At 40.2% G+C, this 23,916-nt stretch overlaps 3 protein-coding genes across 3 annotated transcripts in view; 2 read left to right on the top strand and 1 right to left on the bottom strand.

The window, feature by feature from the left end:
- Positions 1 to 23,916, bottom strand: part of LOC127203988 (zinc finger protein 721-like) — a 1,570,727-nt gene that overhangs the window by 922,427 nt on the left and 624,384 nt on the right.
- The window catches only part of LOC127202961 (zinc finger protein 431-like), a 206,971-nt gene that overhangs the window by 23,463 nt on the left and 159,592 nt on the right, over positions 1 to 23,916 (top strand). The window lies entirely within an intron of this gene.
- On the top strand, positions 10,210 to 13,994 carry LOC127203996 (zinc finger protein 431-like). Its single transcript, XM_051162950.1, has 3 exons — positions 10,210 to 10,374; positions 10,569 to 10,629; positions 12,354 to 13,994. The coding sequence occupies exons 1-3, from the start codon at positions 10,341 to 10,343 to the stop codon at positions 13,855 to 13,857; spliced, it is 1,599 nt and encodes a 532-aa protein (XP_051018907.1). The 5' UTR covers positions 10,210 to 10,340; the 3' UTR covers positions 13,858 to 13,994.

Raw genomic sequence — 23,916 nt, forward strand, 5'->3', positions numbered from 1 at the left:
CAAAGCCACAAGACTGAGATTACCTCACAAGTGGTAAATAGGCAGCAATGAGCAAAGCGGTTAGGAGCCTTGAGTGGTGGTAACTCCAGATGACATGGAGATTATTGTCATTGGAACCTGAGACTCCAACAGAAATCACTCAAAGGCTCGGGAAATCAGACATTTACAAAGAGCCATGGAGTATGGGTGAGCTATTAGGGAGGGAGTTTTGGATGTGAAAGGAAGATTAAACAACCAGAGAGAAATGCTTTCGAGGGGTGTATGTTGAGTATAAGCTGGCTACTACTTTACTCACTGTATCCACTTAGCTTTGGTAGGTCAGCCCCCTCCACGTCTTCCTCACTTTCCTTTTTGTGGCAGTTACACATAGCTGTCAGTTTCAGCACCCTGTAAGCCCCTACTTGGGAGTCTCTATTAGACCTTAAAGCTCCACAGTCCCCACTCTGTCATCCCTGTAGCGGGCTTGCCTGGGAGGAATAAGGATATTCTAAAGAGACATTTATATCTCTGTTAGGCTAGCTTCTAGTAAAACAATGGGCTCCTTGATATTTGTCTTTTCCCTAGAATCTCATTGGGGGGGGGGGGCAGGGGCAGAGGAAGACTGATTCTTCCAGATGAGAATTTCTGTCCTGAGTTCTCTCATTATCTTGCATGAGGGAAAGATGCTGAGAAGGGGGCGGGGTTACAGATAGGAAAAATTCATTATATGGCTTGATTAGATTATTGTGCTTATCTCTTGTCTTCTATCTAAACCCATCAGGACCCCCAAAGATGCATTAGTTACCGTATGTCTTCATCACTGGTAAAAAGTTATATGGAATAAATATGTTAATATGTTTTCAACTTTCATTAATAACTTGCTTTGTTATTTTCCTTTTTCTTTTTTTTTTTTTTTTTTAATTTTAAAGAATTGTCCCACTACGAGTCTCTGGCTGGCCTGGAACTCAGTGTATATGTTGTGCTGTCTTAGGATATTGGAGAGATTTACCCACTTTGCCTCCAGAATGCCTGTATTATAGGTAGGCACGTCACAGCTAGGTAATTTAGTTCTTTTAATTGGCTTATTGAGGATGTGTGGTTAAGCCTAGGTGGTTAGGGTAGGTAGGACACAGACTCTGGTCTGAAACCCTGTCTTCAAAAAACAAACAAAAACTACAAAATGTCTGTGAAATAATGAATATTGTGATGTTTACTGAACATGCATCAACAAACTAAAATTCCATCAATTATATACAAGAGCTATCTTGAAATTTAAAATTTTCACAATGTAATAAAAGACACTTTACTAGCCTGGAATATTTCATATGAATGACCTCACAATCAGGCCAAGGCTCTGATGTAAGAAAAAAAAAAATGAGGCATCTCTTGGAGGAATAGTCTTTGAGCTCAAAATGTATCATGGCATACCTACTGCACATAATTACTGGTTTTAAATTATAGTAAAAGGTTTATATCTACTCCCGTAGAAATTTCTCATGTGTAATACAATAGAAACCTGAAAGGAAGAACTGGATGTCTGTGAGTCACAACTTCACAAGTAGCACTGATGCCTCCTGGAAGGCTCTATTCATAAGATCCCTAAAGATGGCAGTGGAAATACTTGCATTGCAAAGAGTAAAATATTCAAAATTGTGGGTGATTTCTCTAGGGGTCTCTAGGGTGACCAAGGAAGAAGAGCAATCAATAGTCCTACCCAGATATAAAACCTAGAACCACAGCAATGACCAGCCTGGCAAAGCATCCCCAATAACGCAATAAGTGGCACTGTTAACTTAGTAGTAACTGACAGCTGTCCAATTGGATTGGGCATTAGGGGTGAATCTGTACCTGGTGTTACAAACCTAGGCAAGTACCCGTAGCTAGAGAGGTCATAAACCTTAGAGGGGAAACTACTGTATTTTTCCTAAACAGTGTATGTCCTAACTGTATTCTAAACATGTATCCTCATCGCCACAGGTAACTGTAGCCCCCACCCCTCATCAAAGAAGCTTCTTTTGGAGACAGCTGAAACTATTACAAATACTGGTCAATGTGCAGAGAATGCGTGACCATGAGATGTACAACAGCATGTACGTCTACAGTGCAAACCCTATGGCTTTGGGAACATCACAGAAGAAGCAGAATGAGCCATAGGAACACGTAGGCCTTCTAGACTAGAAAGAAAAATGGCATCCATAAAATCTACACAATATGGTTGCCTAAACAAGACCTTCATAATGGTTAGGGAAAGAGGGAAGGAAGGAAAGAGAAGCGGGGGGGGGGGGGGGGGGGGGGGTAGAGGTTGAGGGGATGGGGGTGGGGGGCGGAGGAGAGACTTGTCTCCAGGGATTGTTCCATTATGTTACTCAATCGTTACGTGGTCATCCATAAACACATGTACATGGCACCACTAAATTGACTCAGCATGTTGTAATATATATGTAAGAATCATAATTAAAGAAGAGGTGATACATTTGAGGTGGGGTTGGGGATAAGGAGAAACTGAAAGGAAAAGGAGAGCCTGAAGTGATGTGCACACAGGACTCATGATTGAAAATTTTCCCCCCAAAATAAAACATCTAAAACTATTTCAAAGAAGTAAATAAGCCTTTGAGGCAGTGAGCTTACTACAAAGCCATAAAGACTGGGTCCTGTGGTTTCTATTTTGTATATCTTCTCACACACCTCCAAGGGATTATTTTAACTACTTTCTGAATTACATACCCATTTATTACTATTTAATCTTTTCTCATACATTTGTCTTTAAGTATACAGAACATTTGTGTACATACATTTCATGGACACTGATAATATTAAAGATCACGACCAAGGAAAGTTAATTTCCCAAGTGTCTGAATGCACTCAGCGTAGAAGTGTTTACTGCTACTCTTGTTAATACTTTATGGAAAAAATGAAGAAATGTTTTTTTTTTTTTATTAAATAGTAGGTATTCAAAATATTAACAAAGCTTGTCATGGTGTCTTAGGCCTTTAACACTAGTACTTGGAGGCAGAGTCAGGCAGATCTCTATGAGTTCGAGGCCAGCCCGGATCACATAGTAAACGTCAAGCCACCCACAGCTATATGGACACCCTGTCTCAAGCAGCAACAGTAGAAACAACTAATGGAGCAAGACCGCTCGATGAAAACATAGAGTGTCATCAACAACGTACAACCACACTCTGAAGTTGAGAAGAAATATCCATGATACAGCAAACCACACATCATTTCAATATGAAAACTTATACATGTAACTCAAAACTATACATTATCAGAGTACCGTTAATACTGATAAATGTGCTGTGCTAATCAGATAAAGTTCTCTACACTAACAATTACAACTGAGAAATTTAAATGAATCATATGTAAATAACATTTTTTGCTCTAGACTCAAAAGATTTCATGTTCACTCGCTACAGTCTAATTCCTTGAAGAACATAACTTTTAAAAGCTTTTTTTATATACCGTGGAGCATGTGTGGAAGTCACAAGAGAACTTGAGGGTGTTGTTTGCTCTTTACAATACTGAATTTTAGAGACCAAACCCCGGACGTCAGTCTTAGTGTTGAATGCCTTTACCTGCTGTTTTAGGTTTGGTTGGTTGGTTGGTTTTTGTTTCTTGTGATTGGTTTTGTTTTTGTTTTTCTATTGCCATGATAAGTCATCAGGACCGAGGCAACTTATTAAAGAGATTATTTAATTCAGGGCTCATGGGTCCACGGACATCATGACAGTGAGCGTGGCAGCAGATAGGCATGTGCTGGAATAGTGACTGGAAGCTTCTTTTCACCTGGTCCCCAAGCAGGAGGCAGAGAGAACCAAGAGAGAATGGCACGGGCTTTTCAAACCTCAGACTTGCTTTCAGTGGCACGCCTATAGCAAGGTCTTACCGCCTAACCCTTCTCAAACAGTTGTGCCAACTAGGGATCATTTATGGTGATTGAAATTTTTCTGGGTATAGTAATCTGGACTGGTATCTGTAGTTTCCTAGAGTCTGCAGCACACGTGTCCAAGCCCTTCTGGCCTTTAGACTCGACATTGAGAAGATGGGTGTAATTCTAATAGGCATGCCTTTATATATTGCTTGGGTTTTTGTTTTGTTTTTTTACCCACTACAGCTTTTTATATTCTGTTGTTGTTGTGTATGCTTACTATTTGGTTATTATGTTGCAAGGCGACTTCCTTTTGTGGTCCAATCTCTTTGGTATTTTGTATGTTTCTTGTACTTTAACAGGCATCCTCTTCTTTAGGGTAGGAAACGTTTGTTTTATGATTCTGTTGGAAATATTTTCTAGGTCTCTGGGCTGGTATCTTTCTCTCCTCACTATGCCTATTATTCATAGTTTTTGTCTTCTCATAATGTCGGAGTTCCTGGATGTTTTGTGCCAGATAATTTCTAGGTTTAATATTTTCTTTGATGGAGGATGTATCCCTTTCTTCTATTGTATCTTCAGTACCTGAGAGTCTTTCTTCCATCTCTGTTCTGTGGGTGAACCTTGCTGCTGTAGCTCCTTGTTGCAGTCCTAAAATTTTCATTTTTGGATTTCCTTAGTTTTTTCTTTCTTTGTTACCTTTATTTCCATTTTCAGTCTTGAACAGTTTTATGTTTCACTCAACTGTTGTTTGTTTGTTATCTTGGCTTTATTTAAATAATGTATTGGTTTCCTCTAATTGTTTGATTTTATTTTCCTGGATTTCTTTAAAGGATTTATTCATTTCATCTTTTAAGACCTCTATCATCTTCATATGGTTTGTTTTAAGGTATTTTTCTTGTGAGTTCAGCTAAGGTGGAATATTCAGGACCTCCTGTGATAGGATAGATTAGCTCTGTGGGTGACATTTTCCCCTGACTGTTAGTTGATTTATTTCTGTACTGGTATCTAGGCATCCTGGCTTGAGCTGACTATAGGCCTAAGTGCTGAATCCTGGGTTTGTCTTGTTTGGGTGGGAATTTTATTCCTGGGTTTCTGTTTGCTCTCTGGATTTCCAAGTGTGTATTGGCTGAGTTTTGACTCTTGAACTGGCCTGTTTGGTGAATGTGTTCAAAGGTGACTGCTTACTGTTGTTGGAGACTAGGGGAAGAGGAGGCCTAGGGGTGTGGTTCTTAGCAGGCCACAGGAGGCACAGACAGGAGAGAAGTGAAGCTGCCTCTTTTGTTCTAGTCCAGTGCTGGGGGCAATTGTGGAGATTGTGTCTGGGGTAACACATAGTGTGATAGATCTGCGGACAGACTATCTGGTCTCCTGGCATGTGTGCCATGCAGTTGAGCAGAGGTTGTCTGCCCCATGGGGGCAGGTACACAGAGGCAAGGTGGAAAAAGAAAAGCTGATGGGGATGTTCTGTGGTATCTACAGGAGACATGGAAAGGGGGAGAGGACGCTTCCTCTGGTATTCTGTTCCAGTGCGATGGGCAGCTGTGAGAATTGAGTCCGGGGTAACAGATAGTGGGGTAGGTCTTTGGACAGACTACCAAGCCTGGTTGATCAGGGCTTGTCTGCCCAGAGTTGATGGCTCAGAGACAAAGATAAGGCAGGAAAAGAAGGGCAGCTGGGCGTGGTTTGTGGCATCTACATGAGGAAGGGACAAGTGGAGAAGAAGCTGCAGCATTAAGGGTAACCCTGAGTTTTGGATCTCAGGTAACAGAGTGTGGGGAAGGGCTGGAGGCATACCGTTTAGTCCCATAGCCAGTGTCTTAATACTGAGCCAGTAGGTTCTTGGGGATCGTTTGTTTACTTCTGTATTTGTTTGATGTTGTTAATCTGTGAAAGTGTTTTGTTTTTTTAAATCGGGCTGGACAGATCAATCAGCAAATATACTTTTTCAGGTTGACATGAGTTCATATGCCAACCACCCAACCCAAGTGCTACTCTAGATCCAGGGGATCGGACATGCTTTTGTCTAGTGTGTTAATTGTATGCACATGGATGACATTCTTTCACACACATTCTCTCACAAACATATGCGTAAAAATGAGGGTAGATTTGCTTTCTAAATGCTTGTGACTTATAAAATAATTAGCACAAAACAAGCTGTTTAGGAGTATAATACAAACACACTGTGTCTTTAAAATCTGATTTGTTACATTTGGTTTTTAGAAATTTGCATGTATTCACACTGTTGCAGATTTATATTCAAGTATCTATCACAGGAAACAGAATGGTTTCTATGTGATCCCAATAGACATTGTTTTCTTTATCATAAGTGAATGGGATATTTTTAGTAGGCAAAATTATTTTCTCGAATATTGAAACATTTGTATGTTTCAAGCAAATCTTTCCAATTAAAATAGCCCTCCAGCCCCTATCAATTTTCTATTCCTGGCAAAGGAGAGAACTATAGTACGTGCGTGGGTGGCGGCCAGTTATTTCTGTTATTTGATTTTGACAATAATTCTATAGTTCTTGTTTAAAGGACTGGATTTATTTATAGGTCTTAGTGTCTCCTTTTATCAGTGGTGCCATCTATCTTGTGTGATTTTGTTAATTTTAATCTAATTATATTATAGATTTCAGGAAAATGATAGTCTCCTATTTTTGTCTTCTGAAAATTTACGGTATTATGAGTTCCTTGAGTCTTTGTTAGTTTGTGGACTTTCTGTTGAGCAACAGTGTAAGTTTTCTCTTCTCTATCCTAAAAGCTTGCCTCTCCTCATTTCTTGGCAAATCTGTTTTCATGTAGTTGCAATTATCAGTGTTTGAGGATTTGCTGCTTAAGTGATTGATATTGTTAACACGTTGGTTTTGTGTTTTTAAAACTCTCTCATATATTATTGTCTCCGTTTCCTAATTAGCTTCACTTGTCAACAATGTTAAAGCTACAGTCATCTGAGGAAGCGTCAGTTAAGGGCACACCCTCATCAGATGGCTGCTGCCATGTCTGTGAGAGATTGTGTTGATTGATGATTGATGTGGGAAGGCTCTTCTACCAAGTGTGGCAATATTCTTAAGCAAGTGGGCCTGGGCTGGATAAGAGAGCTCCCTGAGCACGAGACAGTGACCAAGCAAGAGACCAAAGCAGGAAACAATGTTTGCCCATGTTTTTATCCTTAAAATTCTTGAAGCTTGAGTTTCTAGCCTAAGCTCCCAGGATGATGGACTGTGATCTGACAGGACCAAACAGGTAATCCCATTCATGGCCTGAGATGCTTCTGGTTAGGAAATTTAATAACAGCAGAGTAGCACGTCACAACAAAAGATGGTATGCAAAAAGTGAATTTTTTTGTTGTTGTTGTTGGATAGAACCTGGGAATTTTTTCTGTTTAAGGAATGTGGGAAATATCAGGATTTTAGATGTCAGAAGCTATAGAAAGCTGAACACAGAGCTTTGTCAGCTGTTCTTGTAGGGCCTAGAAATCAAGAGTGTGGAGAGTCAGGCAGAGAGATGAAGTACAGGTCTTAGGAGATCCCTGGTAAATAGACTGCATGAACAATGAAGCTAGGCCCCGTTTATGTGATGTTTAACCCAAGTTATTACTTATTCCCCCCATACCCTGAGGAATCAAATCAAGCAGAATTAAAAAATAACGGGCTGATTTCTTAGGTGGAATATTGAATCTGTTCAATGCCATTACCAGTGACACATTCAGGACCACAGTGAAAGAAAGTGACAAGTGGAGCAGAAATAAATGCAAATTGTGAGATTTGTAGAGAAAAACAGCAGTGAGTAGTTTCAGATGGCGGTCAAATGCTGAAACAGAGGCAGGAATTTTCAAGGAGATTAACACCGTCGAAGAGAAGGTCGTAGCTCTGGGTTTGAAGCCTCAGAAGGTGCTGATAGGGTGATGCACCCTCCCGCTAAGCCTTCAACTAATGTAAGAAGTAGGTAAAGTAATTGCTGGTACCAGGAAGGAACTTCATATAAAACCTTCTCCAAATGTGATGCAAGCATGGCAGGGTCCATCCCAATTTAGACTCAAAACATGACAGGATCACCCATGTGTTGGTTCTGGCAATAAGAAAGATGCACAATTTAAGATCATAGATTCTTCCTCTGTTGTTTCAGTTCAGCAGTGTGCCAGCCATCTGCGTTTGGCAGTCTGATCCCCCAATGATGATGCTGGGAGAATACTTTGTATGACGCTGTGAGGGATGAAACCTGAGGTGCATTTCAACCCCACAACATGTTAAGATACCTAAGTTATGAGATACCTGTCATGAAGAGCTCCCTATAGGGAGTGGAAGTAACCAAACTGAGAGATACACGAGAAGTTGCAGGCATAGGGCCACTTAAGCCTTTTTGAAACGGAAGCTCCATGTGTTTGCAACAGAGCTACAGGGTTTGTTGTGTGCTCTGCTGGGTTTCTTTCCCTTGCCCAGTCTTCCCTCACTATGTACACGGTCCTCTCTGTTGGAATGGGTATTCTGTGCATTGTGTGTTGAAAGGATATAACTGGTTTCTGATTTTACAAGATGTGGCAGTCAAGAGATTGTCTTGTGTGTCAGAAGAGACTTCGGACATTTCAACAGTATATGAGCTGTTGAACAATATTGGATTGTCGAAGTTAGACTGAATGTATTTTCATCATGAGATGACACGAGCCTATAGTGACCCTAGTCAGAATGTAGTTGCTTGAATCAGAAAGCTCCCAGAGAAGATGATGTCTGAGAGCACTTATTCTTTGTGGCTTTTTTTTGGGGGGGGGGGGACTTATCGAGGCTCTAGTAGGAGGAACCTTTTTAGATTCCTTACTGGAGATGGGACTTGAATGTCTATGGACTCAAACCCATTTCCTGTGCTTTGTGTCTACAATGTTGTGGTTGAAACTGATCAGTTAGCTCCCTTCGCATGCTGTCATGTCTTCGCCGTTATAGACTGTATCACTAAATCATATAAGATAGAGTTGAAGGAATTGCTATTCAGTCCTAAGCTATTTTGCTAGCCTATTGTTTTTATATTTTTAATTTTGTTGTTTTTATATTTTGAAGAAAAAGTTTCCCTGTATAGTTCTGATGGTTCTGAACAAAGGAATATAGACTAGGCAGGCTTTGAACTTACAGGTCTTCCTCTAGAGTGCTGGGATTAAATGTGGGCCAATGTGCCTGGCATCATCCTCATCGTTATCATTGGGTGATGGGCCTGGAATGTAGTTTTTAAATACATGCTAAGCATATGCTGTTGTGCTGAACTTCATGTCTTTCATTTTGAAAATTGGCAGGGAGTATATTTTATTTCTCAGGATGATGGCATGTATTCATGATGCTAATCCTGTGTGAGCCTTCTGAGTCATTGGAGTGCAGGTGTATGACATTCTTCCTACCTGTTGTGTTTGTTTTTATTATTTTTAAGTGAATATGAGTATTTTGCCTGTATGGATGAATATGCACCTCATGTGTGCCTGGTCCTCACAGTGGTCAGAAGATGCCTCAGAGCTCCTGAACTTAGAGTAATAGATAGTAGTGGGCCACTGTGTAAGCACTGGCAATTGAGTCCAATTATTTGCAAGACCAGCAAGAGCTCGTCACTGCTGAGCCATCTCCCTTGCCCTATGTTACTTATTTATGATGAACATTTACATTTTTCATATTTTCATCTTTCCATTTGTACTTTTCTAAACATGCATTCCCTTTGGGTGAGATCTTATTAATGTTACAGTTTAAACTGGGGCACGTCAGGTTTCTGGAAGATGAATATAGGACTTGAACAAATGTATACTTCTTTGTAGGAACTTCAGTAAAGACCTCTGAGTTGTTTCTCTCTTTCTTGTTTGTTTGATTGGCTTTCAGGAGAGACAGTGTCTTAATGTATATGTCTACCTGCCCTGGAACTCATTGCATAGACCAAGCTGGCATCCAGTTCAGTGAGATACACCTGCCTCTGCCTCCTGAGGCATGGGATTAAAGGCATGAGGGAATACAACTAGATTGTCCATCATTTTTTCTTTTTGTACATAGTAACTATTCATAAGTTTCTCTGATATGTGCCCAGTAACTGTTCATATCTATCTATCTATCTATCTCTCTCTCTCTCTCTCTCTCTCTCTCTCTCTCTTTCTCTCCTTCTCTCCCTCCCTCCCTCCCTCTTGCCTCTCTCTATGTCAGTTAATTGGCATTTCTCTTGCAAGGCTATATTCTACTCAAAGGGTACAGAAATGACAGGGGGGACTTCATTATTCAGTTTTCTTCTAAAATGACTTAGTGACTGCATTAGAACTTCTATGTCAGGAAATAAGCAGAGGAAGCACCAGAATTATATGACTATATTGTCAATTACTTATACACTTAAAATGTCACTATAATGCTTTTTGTTGTACACATGTATGGCTTATTTTAGGATGCAGTGACCTACGATGATGTGCATGTGAAATTCACCAGAGAAGAGTGGGTTTTGCTGGATCCTTCCCAGAAGAGTCTCTACAAAGATGTGATGCTGGAGACCTACAGGAACTTGTCTGCTATAGGTAAGACACTGATTTTTCTTTTGCTTTTAAAATACACTTACTTTGGCATTGATCATCTTCTGTAATTCCAATTGAGAACAAAGAAGAGTGAAGTGAATTAATCAGGCATGGTTCTAAGGTTCACTGAAGAAAGTAACTTAAGTTTTGCTTCATTTCCAAGACTACATCATATGTTTTCTGGTGCTGTGTTTTAGGCTACAACTGGGAAGACCGTAATATTGAAGAACATTGTCAGCGTTCTAGAAGACATAGAAGGTATTTTTAAAAAATTTTTTATTAATTTATTCTTGTTACATCTCAATGGTTATCCCATCCCTTGTATCCTCCCATTCTTCCCTCCCTCCCATTTTCCCCTTATTCCCCTCCCTTATGACTGTTCCTCAGGGGGATTACCTCCCCCTGTATATGCTCATAGGGTATCAAGTCTCTTCTTGGTAGAAGGTAATTTTTATGTGCAAGCTGATACAAAAATTTTAATGTATCCCAAAATTTTTTTGTTTGTTTAATTGTTTGGTTGGTTTAATTATTGTTGTTTTTGAAACAAGGCTCTGTGTATCCTTGGCTGTCCTAGACTTATTGGTAGACAAGGCTGGCCTTAAACTCACAGACATCCTCCTTCTCCTCCTGCCTCCCCCAGTGCTGGGAATAAAGACATGCACCACCATACCTGGCTGTGTCCTGGAAGTTTTAAAGAAAAGCATAGAAAAAAAAGTATAGAAAAAAACACGGTTTTCAGTGTATTAATGATTATTAAAATCTCACAAACCCATGGACTTCAATGTCAGGTATCTGATTTGTGTCCTCTTAGAAAGAAGACAATAAAACAATGGCAGAACAGATATTAGCATTTGAGTCGGATCATCATTACAACTACTCAGTAGAGCTGCCAATCTGTGTAGTCTCATAGCACTCAGATACTGCAAGAGGCATATACATTGAATAGGTGATCAGTATACATCCAACACCATGTAATAAGCAAATATTTCATAGTAAAACTAGTATTACTCGTATTCTTGTTTTAGCATTGCTAAATTTAGTGAAAGGGGCAGTTTATGAGAGTCAAGAATGCTGATGTGGAGAAACAACCCTTAATCCCTATACCACATGCCTACGACAGGCAGAATTCCCACTGTGAATCCAACATGGAAATCTTTCCTTTGTTATTCTTTTTTTTTTTTTTTTTTGGTTTTGGTTTTGGTTTTGGTTTTTTGAGACAGGGTTTCTCTGTGTGGCCTTGGCTGTCCTAGACTCACTTTGTAGACCAGGCTGGCCTTGAACTCACAGTGATGCACCTGCCTCTGCCTCCTGAGTGCTGGGATTAAAGGCGTGCGCCACCACGCCCTGCTTCTTTGTTATTCTTGTAATTGTAATGGGTGTATCATATGTTACAATGGATACAAGCCATGGAAGCATAGGGACATTGAAAGAAGCAACATACCTCTCTTTCTCCCAGAACAATTAGAAGTTTTGTAGTGTTCCCCACTTTGAGCAGACTTTCTGAATGTGATGCCAGTTTACAGTTAATTGGTTTTTCAACTTCCTAGGGACTACATCTGCAAACTCACACTGCAGACAATCCCTATGAGTACTAGAAATGTGGAAACTCTTCTATTTGTCTTGGCTCACTTTGCAAATGTAGTGTGTCATTCATACTATAAGAAAATTTATGAATGCAATTGGCGTGGTAAAGCTCTGAGTTCTCCCAGTACTCTTCACATATGTAAAAAGCCTCTTACAGAAACAGGGTGCTGTGAAAGTGAGCCATGTAATAAATGCTGTTATGATCACAGATATCTTCAAATATACAAAACAACCCGTAATGAAGGAAAACACCATGAATGTAAACAGAGTGGTAAAACCTTAAGATCTGTTTTCTCTTTACCATTAGACCAAATTATAAAATTAATTCATACAGGTAAAAAGACTTATTAGCATAATGTCTGTGGTAAAGCTTTCACATGTGCCAATTATCTTTGCAGGTATAGAAGAAGTCATTCTGGAGAGAAACCTTATGAATGTAAGCAATGTGGTAAAGCCTTTGGACGTCACAGTCATCTTCAAAGGCACAAAAGATCTAAATCACATCAAAATCATCTTCAAATACATAATAGAATACATACTGAAAAGAAAACCTATGAATGTAATCAATGTGGTAAAGCCTTTACACGTAATGGTAATCTCCTAATACATAAAAGAACACATACTGGAGAGAAACCCTATGAATGTGACCAGTGTGGTAAAGCCTTTGCACACTACAGTCATCTCCTGATACATGAAAGAACACATACTGGAGAGAAACCCTATGAATGTGACCAGTGTGATAAGGCATTTGCATGCCATGGTCATCTCCTAAGTCATAAAAGAACACATACGGGAGAGAGACCTTATGAATGTAAGCAGTGTGGTAAAGCTTTCGGACGACACAGTCATCTTCAAAGGCATGAAAGATCAAAATCACATCAAAATCATCTTCAAAGACATAAAAGAACACATACTGGAGAGAAACCCTATGAATGCAATCACTGTGATAAAGCCTTTACTCGTAACAGTTATCTCCTAATACATGAAAGAACACATACTGGAGAGAAACCCTATGAATGTGATCAATGTGATAAAGCCTTTGCGTGTCACAGCAGTCTCCGAATACATAAAAGAACACATACTGGAGAGAGGTCCTATGAATGTAACCAATGTGGTAAAACCTTTGCATGCCACAGTAGTCTTCGAATACATAAAAGAACACATACTGGAGAGAAACCCTACAAATGTAACCAATGTGGTAAACAATTTGCTTATCATAGTGTTCTCCAAATACATAAAAGAACACATACTGGAGAGAAACCCTACAAATGTAGTCAATGTGATAAAGCCTTTTCAAAACTCTTTTCCCTACAAACACATAAAAGAACACATACTGGAGAGAAACCCTATGAATGCAATCAATGCGGAAAAGCCTTTACTGTTAACAGTAGTCTCCAAATACATATAAGAACACACACTGGGGAGAAACCATATGAGTGTAACCAATGTGGTAAAGCCTTTGCATGTCATAGTAGTCTCCGAATACATAAAAGAACACATACTGGAGAGAAACACTACAAATGTAACCAATGTGGTAAAGTCTTTGCATGTAACAATCATCTCCTAATACATAAAAGAACACATACTGGGGAGAAACCCTATGAATGTAACCAGTGTGGTAAAGCCTTTGCATGTAACAGTCATCTCCTAAGTCATAAAAGAACACATTCTGGAGAGAAACCTTATAAATGTAAGCAATGTGGTAAAGCCTTTGCACGTCACAGTCATCTCCAAAGGCATGAAAGAATTCATACAAGAGAAAAACGCTATGAATGTAACAAATATGGTAAACACTTTTTACAGCAAAATAATCTGCGGATACATAAAAGAACACATACTGGAGAGAAACCCTATGACAGTAATCAATGTGTTAAAGCCATCGCATGTCATAGTAGTCTTTGAGGACCTGAAAAAGCTCATACTGAAACTGAAGGGAATCCATGACCATAAAGGATGTGATAAGATCTTTAGCTAACACGCTTACATTCAGTTATACAATATTCTTTATCCCAGGGCAAATACCTGGCAAGTCTCAACAATCTATTCAAGCCTGATGATGTCCCTCCTCATTCTGTTTGCACTTGCAAACTCATATGTACAAAAGCCCTGTGAATGTAAATGATAAGGAAACTCACTTTTATTTTACAGTCTCTTCAATTACATCAAATAACTCATCCAGATGTAAAATTATATGAGTGTGTTTCGGTGCCTTTTCTGTTGCTGCGATCAAACACAGTGTTTAAGGCAACTAATAAAAGTGTTTAACTTGGCTTGTGGTTCCAGAGGGCTATGGAATCGCCATGCAAGTGGCAATGCAACAAGTGTCACGCATGGGAGCTAAAGCAGGAATCTCAGAGCTCACACCCTCTACCTGCGGCGTGAAGCAGAGAGTGGGAACTAGAAATGGTTTGTGGATGTAAACTCTCCAGCCCACCCCAAGTGACATAGTTCCTCCAGCAGGGCAGCATTTCCTAAATCTTCCAAAATGATACCACCAGCTGAGAAGGGTTGATTTCTCTTACTTCAAGCCTACATTCTTGTTTTGATACGTGCAATAATTCATGATGAAGAAAAACTGTAGGTAATCCTTTAGATGCCTCAACACCTGAGTTACAGGAATGAATGCTTATACAAACCAAACAAAACCCCAAACATTCATGAGTAAAAATTTAACAAAGTGTTTCTCTCTCTCTCTCTCTCTCTCTCTCTCTCTCTCTCTCTCTCTCTCTCTCTCTCTCTCTCTCTCTCTCTCTGTGTGTGTGTGTGTGTGTGTGTGTGTGTGTGTGTACATGCATGCTAGTTTCCAAGAGGATTAGATCCTTTGATCTTGTAGTGGGAACTACAGGAAGTTGTTTTTTAAAATCCTGACCTTCTTAGGAATGAACTTGTCTTAACTGTTCTGCTATCTCTAGTTCTGTTAATGTTTTGAAGCCTTTGTATATTGTCTTGATGTAAAGGAGTAGGCAAGAACTCATACACGAGAAAAATCCTATTCATGTAAATGATTTGAGAAAGACTTTAGACATCATAGTTGTCTTCGTTTTCAAGGGAAAAAAAATATTGTTTCATCTATTTTTCATCATAGGCTTGAAGGCAGTAAATTATTAATCATGGTCACTCGAATGTAATGGAGGAGATCACCAATTGTGATTGTGGGTTTTTTTTTTTTTTTTTTAAACATTTGGAGTAGGTTTCGATGTTTGCTGTATGCGTGGCAAATCCATTTATAGAGGTTTATTAGGCCAGTCTTGTATTCCTTCTGTAGCTTCTGTTCATCGTGCATTGCACTTTCATTGGTGGTAGGCATTTTTATGCTGCAATGTATAGAATAGGGTCCCCATCATCTAAGGGGGCCATTGTTTGTATCAGGCAGTGTGTGACAGTCCTTTTCAAGTAAAGGTATCTGTGAAAGGGTGGTGGGTGGCTGTTACTGGTTTTGTTTTTCTTACTTTCACAAATTCCCATGAGATGTTGTTTGTTATTCAGCCTTGCATGGATGTCAGTAATTAGTCAAGGCTACATTTGAACCCTTCGTTATCATATGGCAGCCTTTGGAGTACAGCAGTGGGTAGAAGCTGTACCCCCAATGTGTCCTGTTTTGTCAACACATTATAACAATGTTAATGTTAAAATGCTTAATGAGAAAAATATAAGAAACACTGAAATCTTGTATGTGTATTCAAAGTAACATTTCCATCTACCTGGTGGAGATGTAATGAAGTACAGTGATGAGCACTCAACTGTATGTCTCACAACATGGCTTGATTGGTTTGGATATGTATATCTTATTTGATGTTCCATGCTTCTTCGTGTTCCCATCAGTTTCCATTTGCTTCTTCATCTTGAAGTACTGCCTTCAAAGGGAATTGTCTAGTGTGCTAGGTAATGTAACAGCAATGAGATTTGTTTTAAGGGGGAAAAATATTTCTGTTGAGTGTCTGTAATGTGATTACTTTTAGGCCATGACAGCTATGTGGAGCCTGGATAACATCTTTATGGGGTTTACTTTGGCCATATTTATATGATAATCAAGGTCAGGCTGTCAGCTTTGCACACCACAGACGTTTCCCTTAGCTGTCCCACTAATGCTCAAATAAGATTAGTTGAAAAATAAAGTCAGAAAAATATTGCCTTTCCAATTGTAAGTATGTTGTTATCTAAGGATGGAGAAAAGCAGGGCTATTTTAGTAATAAATCCTGTTTGCAAATAAAGATGATATACTGTTATATATTTTTGAATGTGTTAGTTTATTTTAATGAGTCAACACATTTTCATGCCACTTTCTCAGGACCACAAATGAATGCAGGAGAATTGTCTCAGGGAATAAAGTTGGTTGTTTCTAAGCCTGATTATGAGTTCAGTCTCTAGGAAGTCCATATCACTCCTACAAATTTTCCCTCTTATTTTTATGCTTAGGGTGTGACACATGCACACTCACATACCAGCACATACATAAGTAAATTAAGAACCTAAATAAGGGCCAAAGAGGTCACTTGAACCAAACAAATCCTTGAGTTTCATGTATAGAACTTACATAGGGGAAGTAGACAGAAATAAGTTGTCCTCTCACTGACATACACACATGTACACACACAAATACGGTCAAAACATTTTTAATGGATGAAAGTAACAAATCAAGGGAAATAACCCAATTACATTGGGCATGGTGGTGTACACCCTTAATCCTAGCACTTGCGGAGGCAGAGACAGGCAGATCTCTGTGAGGTTGAGGTTAGCCTGGTCTACAAAGTGAGTCCAAGACAGCCAAGGGTACACAAGAAACCTTGTCTCAAAAAAATCAACAAAGAAACAACCCAATTATTGAGAAATATAAAATAATTTGCCAGTTTAAATTATTGTAGAATTTCAGGAAGTACTACTCTTCATAAAATCGATGATGGTTCCTTTTAAAATCTTTTACCCTTTCATTCTCTGATTCAAGAATAGGTCATTTTAAAAACATCTCAGGCCTAGAGGTGCATCCTTGTAGTATCAGGACCTGGGAGACAATGGCAGGCCAACCAGGCCAGCTTATACCACATAGCGAGTTCAAAGACAGCTATGGCTTTGTAGAAATATCTTATCTCAAAAAGATTCCACAAAAGAAGAGTATATCTCAAATTATGGACATTTTTTTTCTAGTATAACCTGACTGGACTCTGGTTTCAACAAAATCTTTTGTTATCTTTGCTCATATTAAGAGATCTGTGTTGCTGGGCGTGGTGGCGCACGCCTTTAATCCCAGCACTCGGGAGGCAGAGGCAGGCGGATCGCTGTGAGTTCGAGGCCAGCCTGGTCTACAAAGTGAGTCCAGGATGGCCAAGGATACACAGAGAAACCCTGTCTCGAAAAAACAAAACAAAAAAAAAAAATCTGTGTTAACAGTGAAAATAAGCTGTGTGGAAAGTCCATTCACAGAGTGGTAGAAATCCATTGAATCAACATCCATCTGTCAGAAACTTAATCACCTTCAAGTGATAAGAGACAGAAGCATTAATGGAGCATCTTCATCATCTACATTATAATGACATATTTGAGAACTGGAGAATGGATGGTGCTTCTCTTTTATACCCAAGTTTGGTTCCTAGCACCCACATCAGATGGTTTAGAACTACTTGTATGTTTAGGACCAGGACAACTGATGCATTCGTCTGGCCTCCTAGAGAACCAGATACACAAATGGTGAAAAGACACATTCATTTGTGATTCTCTATTGTTTTTTTTTTTTTTTAAGGCTTTCTTCATGTTATTTTTTTAAAAATGAAATCAATTTAATTTAGGTGCATGAGTTTTGCCTCTGTGCATACCAATTGTATGCCAGGTGTCAATGGAAACCAGAAGAGAGTCTGATCCCCTGTAATTGGAGTTACAAACAGTTAGGAGCTGTCTCTTGGGTGCTGGGGAATCAAAGCTAGGCCCTGTGGATGAGCAGCCAGTGCTCTTAGGCGCTGAGCCATCTATTCAATCCCATGAACTTGTCATCAATAGCAGTAAGATGTGAATGGTCGATCCTAAATTCATCTTCAGCCTTGATGACGCAGTAAAATATAAGATTGATAGCATAAGAGACTAACTTTGACTTGGTGCTTAAAGTAGTTTTCCAGTTGAAATACCCAAAAAACTGGGGCAGAGTACAAAGAATTATTGAGAGAAACTGACAATACAGGTCTTTAAGAAGTGGTTAACCACTCGACCAAAGCCACAACACTTGAGTTTATCTCACATATGGTAAATAAGCAGCAATGGGAGCCCACATGGACACATCAGATATAACCCTGCTGGAGTTTATGCCTACTATAAGGAGAGAAAAGAAACTTGCAGGCATGCCACTCCTGCAGGACAGCTCTGGGAACAGTGAAAAGACAGGAGAGGTGGATCTGTGGTAGGGAGATTTGAGCAGGCGGAGAACAGCTGCCCAAGGGAAGTCAACTGTTGGTTGAACAACTAGCTAGAGGAACTAGTTGTTGAGGGTGAGGAACAGAGGAAAAACAAATACTCAGAGACTCAGGCATATGTGGTACAAGCCGAAGGTCTTAAAGCCCAGGAGAACTTTATTTTCTGCCTCTCTATCGTCTCTATCCCTTTCTTGCTTGCTGTCTGACTGACTCCTTGCTCATTGTCACTCGTGTTTCTATCTTTCAGCTTGTTACCCATCTCTTTATCTCTCTTCTGCTGCTGTTACCCATCTTTTTATCTTTCTTCTTCTGCTATCACTCATCTTTCTAGCTCTCTCCTTGCTTGCTGTTATGTATCTTTCTCTCTCTCTCATTACCGCTATCACTCATCTTTCTATCTTTCTTCTTGCTTGCTGTTCCCCATCTATCTCTCTTCTTGCTGTTTCCCATCTCACTCTAGCTTACTCTCTCATGTCTGTTACTTGTTTGCTATTCGCCTTGGGCCAACCCCAGCATTTTATTAAAATGAAGTTCGGTTTTTTTTTTTTTCATTACAAATTACATCATATTTTTCACCTCTTACAATCAGTAGGGCATTCAAGAATCAAAGCAAGGGAACAGCCTAAGAAGGAAATACAAACAGTTCTGTATATTTTACAGTAAAGCATTCAGCAACAATCAATTTATTTCCAAGCAATGGTCAACATAACCTGATTATCATTTCTTTTTTTTTTTTTTAACACTTATTTATTTATTTATTATTATGTATACAGAGCTCTGCCTGCATGTACCCCTGCAGGCCAGAGGAGGATATCAGATCACATTATAGATGGTTGTGAGCCACCATGTGGTTGCTTGGAATTGAACTCATGACCTTTGGAAGAGCAGTCAGTGCTCTTAACCACTGAGCCATCTCTCCAGCCCCAAAGGCGATTTTTTTTTTTTTTGAGACAGGGTTTCTCTGTGTATCCTTGGCCATCCTGGACTCACTTTGTAGACCAGGCTGGCCTCGAACTCACAGCGATCCGCCTGCCTCTGCCTCCCGAGTGCTGGGATTAAAGGTGTGTGCCACCACGCCCGGCTCTGATTATCATTTCTTAAGCAATACTCGGGGAAGTTTAATCATAAATTTTCCTGGGCCAAAGCTCTTGTGCTTACAAGATTGCCGTAGCAACATAGCTTGAATTAAATGTTCTCTAAATTTAAAAAGTACTTAACTTACTCCTAGTTACAAACCAACAGGTGTGCTATCTACCTAGGTTAATGGCCAAGGGGTCCTCTATTGTAAAATATCCATAAAGCATGACATTTGAAGCCCACCTTTTGTTGCTCTCAAAGCAGACTCTAAAGGAACCTTTCTGCAGGTAACAGTATCAAGCCAGGTGCTGTTATGTCAAGGTCTTAGCTTTCTTTCATGCAGTTTCTGCTTGGGTGCTCACAGAGCTAAAAACTATCATTGTCTCAAGCCTTGGCCAGATGCCCACTTTCAACATTCTCTGTGGGAAAAGTTTTCCCTCTATGAATTTTAGGAGAAACAGCAGATTTCTCAACAACATTACACCTGGACCATGCATAATATCTAGGGGCAGTGGTGATCAGCCAGAAATCTTTGGGACTTTGTCAAGCAAAGCCTCTACGATTTATCCTCATGTCTGTGACACGGGCATAAATAACTGACTTGCCTGAATGGCACTGTATTCTGTTGCCCTGATGCCTATATGAACATATACAAGGGGAGGAGATCCTCCCCCAGTCACAGACATAGGGGAGGGGAGTAGGGGTAAAGCGGGAGGGAGGGAGGAATAGAAGGATACAAGGGATGGGCTAGCAATTGAGCTATAATATGAATAAATTAATAAAAAAAATATTTCTAAGACAAGCTCTCCTTTGTTGACTCAGGTAGCCTTTATTGCTCCCCAAGGCAATGACCTTGCTGTCCTCTTAATGAAGCTTACTAAATTATTAAATTAGACATCTGTATCACCACTCAATTTTAAAATTACCTACTTGAGTCATATAGTTCACTGTCAATTGTAGGAACAGGAAAAGAGTTTACATGTGGATCATGGCTTCTGCCTTCAGATCAGAATAAGAAGACTAGCTCATTGTGTACGTCATAGGAAAAACAGGGTAGGCGTACAGTGGCTGGAGTCTTCATAATGAAAAAAGACCCGATTTTGGTAGGGTGATTGACTTTGTAACTTGCCAGCATGTATTTGTTTATGTCAGGTGAATGAAGACAGCAGATTGGTGGGTACATGATTTGTGGGCTTTAGTTTGATACAGTGAATATTAAAGTTTCCACTATGGGGATGTCCTTGATAAACATGTCTAACCCAGTTGCACAGCTAGCGCAGAGGGTTGAGATGCTGGCCATTGCCTGTAGCTGTGTGTCAGGCTAAAGATCTCAGCAGCTAACAGTCCACGTCGTGGCAAGGTCAAACAGCTTTGTGCTCATGCTATTCCCTCTCACAGGGAAGGACCTGCTAGTTTTCAAAGTCGCTATAGCTATTTTTCCAATTATGTTTATCATTTTAAAAGTCAATTATTGACTTAACTTTTAAAATTGGATTTTCTTAATTGCATGACTGCTCCAATCTCTGGTTTGTTTTTATTCTCCAATGTTTCCAAGTCATTAAGAATTCCTTTTCATTTTTCTTAAGTGCTGTTGGTTTTGTTTAGAATTACTTATGTTTATTTTTATCATTATATATGTGTATATATATAGTATTACATATATATACAATAAACTACCTATAGCAAGAAGAACCATGACACAAGCAGGAATTATATAAATGTTACATTCTTAGTGTTTTGGCTATTTGTATTTGACGGCCTGGAAGATGCCATCTTTCCTGTCTTGGTGCGTCTAAAATTCTGAATGTAAATCAATAACTATCACATCTCATCATTATCAACTTAAAACATCTATCTAGACCTAAAAACATCTTAACCCCTAAACAACTAAGCTTAATTGTAAAACTAAACTAGCTGGTCTTCAACCCCATCAGAGACTTGAGAAGGAATAAAATTGATTGCCTGAGTATACAAGGAGTGCAGGTTAGCAGCTTCCCAAATGAGAAGATGACAGAGACAGTTTTCTACCTAAGCAGTCACCCAAAACTCCCTACAACGTTGGAGCATCATCTTCAGCCTTCTGGCCCAGTGTATCTGACAGACATATTTGTGAGGCAGGAACAATTGAGGACTTGCTTACCCTGTCCTGGCAGAGTTTGGCCATTGAATCTGCCTGCACCCCAGCTTGCCCTTTTTTTTTTTTTTTTTAGGCAGAATTCTGTGTGCAGTAGAAGTGCTGTTGGTTATTTACTTCTGTTTAGAGCAATGTCCCCTGTGACTGAGGCTTGCCTCATGCTATGTAATCGAAAATTGCTTTGAGCACTTAGCCTTGCCTCTGTTGCCCAGTGCTATAAAGACGGTCTTGCAACTCTTCTGGGCTGGGTCTAGACTGGTCAGTAAGAAGGAAAAATAAACTAGTAAATAAGTGTCCTCCAACCTCTCTGGCTTTTGCTGGGACTTATAAATGGAGAGGGGCCTGTGCAGGAATCCAGTTCTATAACCAACTTTGAGGCTGCTATAATCACAGCACAGAAAGGTATGAACAAGAAGGAGGTTGAAACCTTCACCTGCTTTGACAGTGGTTGACATCAGCAAGGAGTAGTGACGTAAGCAATTTTAGATCATCAACAAATGTCCTGACTGGCAATTTCTTAGGTGCACTGTAGGCTTTGATCTCTTTCAAACCTACTTTATTTGGGTTCTTTAATGCTTATACATCCCTTCAACCCACCTACCCTAGATCGGAGAGAAGCAAGTTTAATAGAAACAGAAGAAATAGACCTAGCCTGGCGTGGTGGCGCACGCCTTTAATCCCAGCACTCGGGAGGCAGAGGCAGGCGGATCGCTGTGAGTTCAAAGCCAGCCTAGTCTACAAAGTGAGTCCAGGATGGCCAAGGCTACACAGAGAAACCCTGTCTCGAAAAACCAAAAAAAAAAAAAAGAAAGAAAGAAATAGACCTTTTTTAGACACAGTTCATTGGAGCGATTCTACTGGCATAGTGGGCAGGATTCCAATAGACTAATTAAACAGCAAACCAGCAATTCAGTGAGGGTAACCACAATCACAGCTGCTGGAACCCGGAGCAGTAGCCTGAACCTGGAACCTCAAAGTGATCACTGGAGCGGTTCTCTCTAGGAGCGTCTTGAAGTGGAGTGATGAACAGCCAAGACCAAAAAGCCTCACCTCCTGTTTTGGGCTCATATCGTCTCAAAGTCCATGCTAGGATGTTTATCAGTTGACAAAGACCATGCCCCCACAAGAGGTGGCTCCTCTTCCAGCGGACAGACGTCACCTGTTCTCTCACAAGGCTGTTTTCAGTGGGAAAAAAAAAAACACCACACACCCTTACACAAGTCTGTTTCACATCCCACACTTGGGATCAAAACAAAACCACGTCTACATCCTCAACTGTACACAGACCAGTGGATAAGAAACTGAACTTACATGAAACCAAATTACTGTAGTTACATTTAGTTCAACCAAAAATAAAAGATCTGAGTAAAATGGTGTGGCTCTCTCTAATGGAACTGTTTATCCCATGGTTTAAGAAAGGAGTAGTGAGTAATCCTTGCTGTGTTCTCACACAACTCTATAATCTCTGGAGTGCCGGGCGTGGTGGCGCACGCCTTTAATCCCAGCACTCGGGAGGCAGAGGCAGGCGGGTCGCTGTGAGTTCGAGGCCAGCCTGGTCTACAAAGTGAGTTCCAGGACAGCCAAGGCTACACAGAGAAACCCTGTCTCAAACAAACAAACAAACAAACATAATCTCTGGAGCACATGGCAATAAAGCCTATTTCAAAACTACAACATATCCACAGTCTCTTTTCTGCAACCAAGCACATTGCTTTCTAGGTTATTGCCTCTTTTTGCTTTAGCAACAGTTAAACAGTAACATTTACTGTTTGGATGTGACCTATGTTTGGATCCAAAACTTCCCAGCTATGAAGCATATGGACGCCTGCACTATACATTAAGTGTGTAATGGAACACGCACAGAGGACCCTGGGTGTTGGAGAAGCGAAGCTCTACAAAACTACAAGCATCCCAGACTAGAGACCGTCTGCCCATAGTGTGGAAGTGCAGAGCTGGTGAGACTTGTGCTGTCTGAGCCATGTGATCTCTGCTCACCCAGCAGGGGAGCTGTTACTGATCCGAGGCAGAGCTGGGTACCCTTAGGCATTACAAAGGTCTAGAAATCAGGAACACCAGTAAGAAGCAACCTGTGAGTTCTTTTATGGATTGTTCTCTGAGGCAGCTGTAGAGATATATGAAGCAGACCTCAGGGCATACCTTGGTGAGCGTGGGCCACTGTCCCCACACCAGGAATCCCGGGTTGGCTAAGCTAATAGAATCAATCTACTGATAGTGCAATTGAGCGTCACCAGACTATAGTTGTATTGGTACATGTCGGGACCTGGGTTGAGGCCTTTGGCCTCCGAGCCTCCCTGAGTGGATTCCCTGGCAAAAAGAGGGAAGCTCTTCATCTC

The sequence above is a fragment of the Acomys russatus genome, chromosome 19 (assembly GCF_903995435.1).
Source record: "Acomys russatus chromosome 19, mAcoRus1.1, whole genome shotgun sequence".
Classification (NCBI taxonomy): Eukaryota; Metazoa; Chordata; class Mammalia; order Rodentia; family Muridae; genus Acomys; species Acomys russatus.

Excerpts from the sequence above, each read along its gene's own strand:
- LOC127203996 (XM_051162950.1), top strand. The coding sequence starts at position 10,341 with ATGCTGGAGACCTACAGGAACTTGTCTGCTATAG. Across the intron at positions 10,375-10,568 it reads CAGGAACTTGTCTGCTATAG|GCTACAACTGGGAAGACCGT; the intron begins GTAAGACACTGA and ends GCTGTGTTTTAG. Across the intron at positions 10,630-12,353 it reads CGTTCTAGAAGACATAGAAG|GTATAGAAGAAGTCATTCTG; the intron begins GTATTTTTAAAA and ends TTATCTTTGCAG.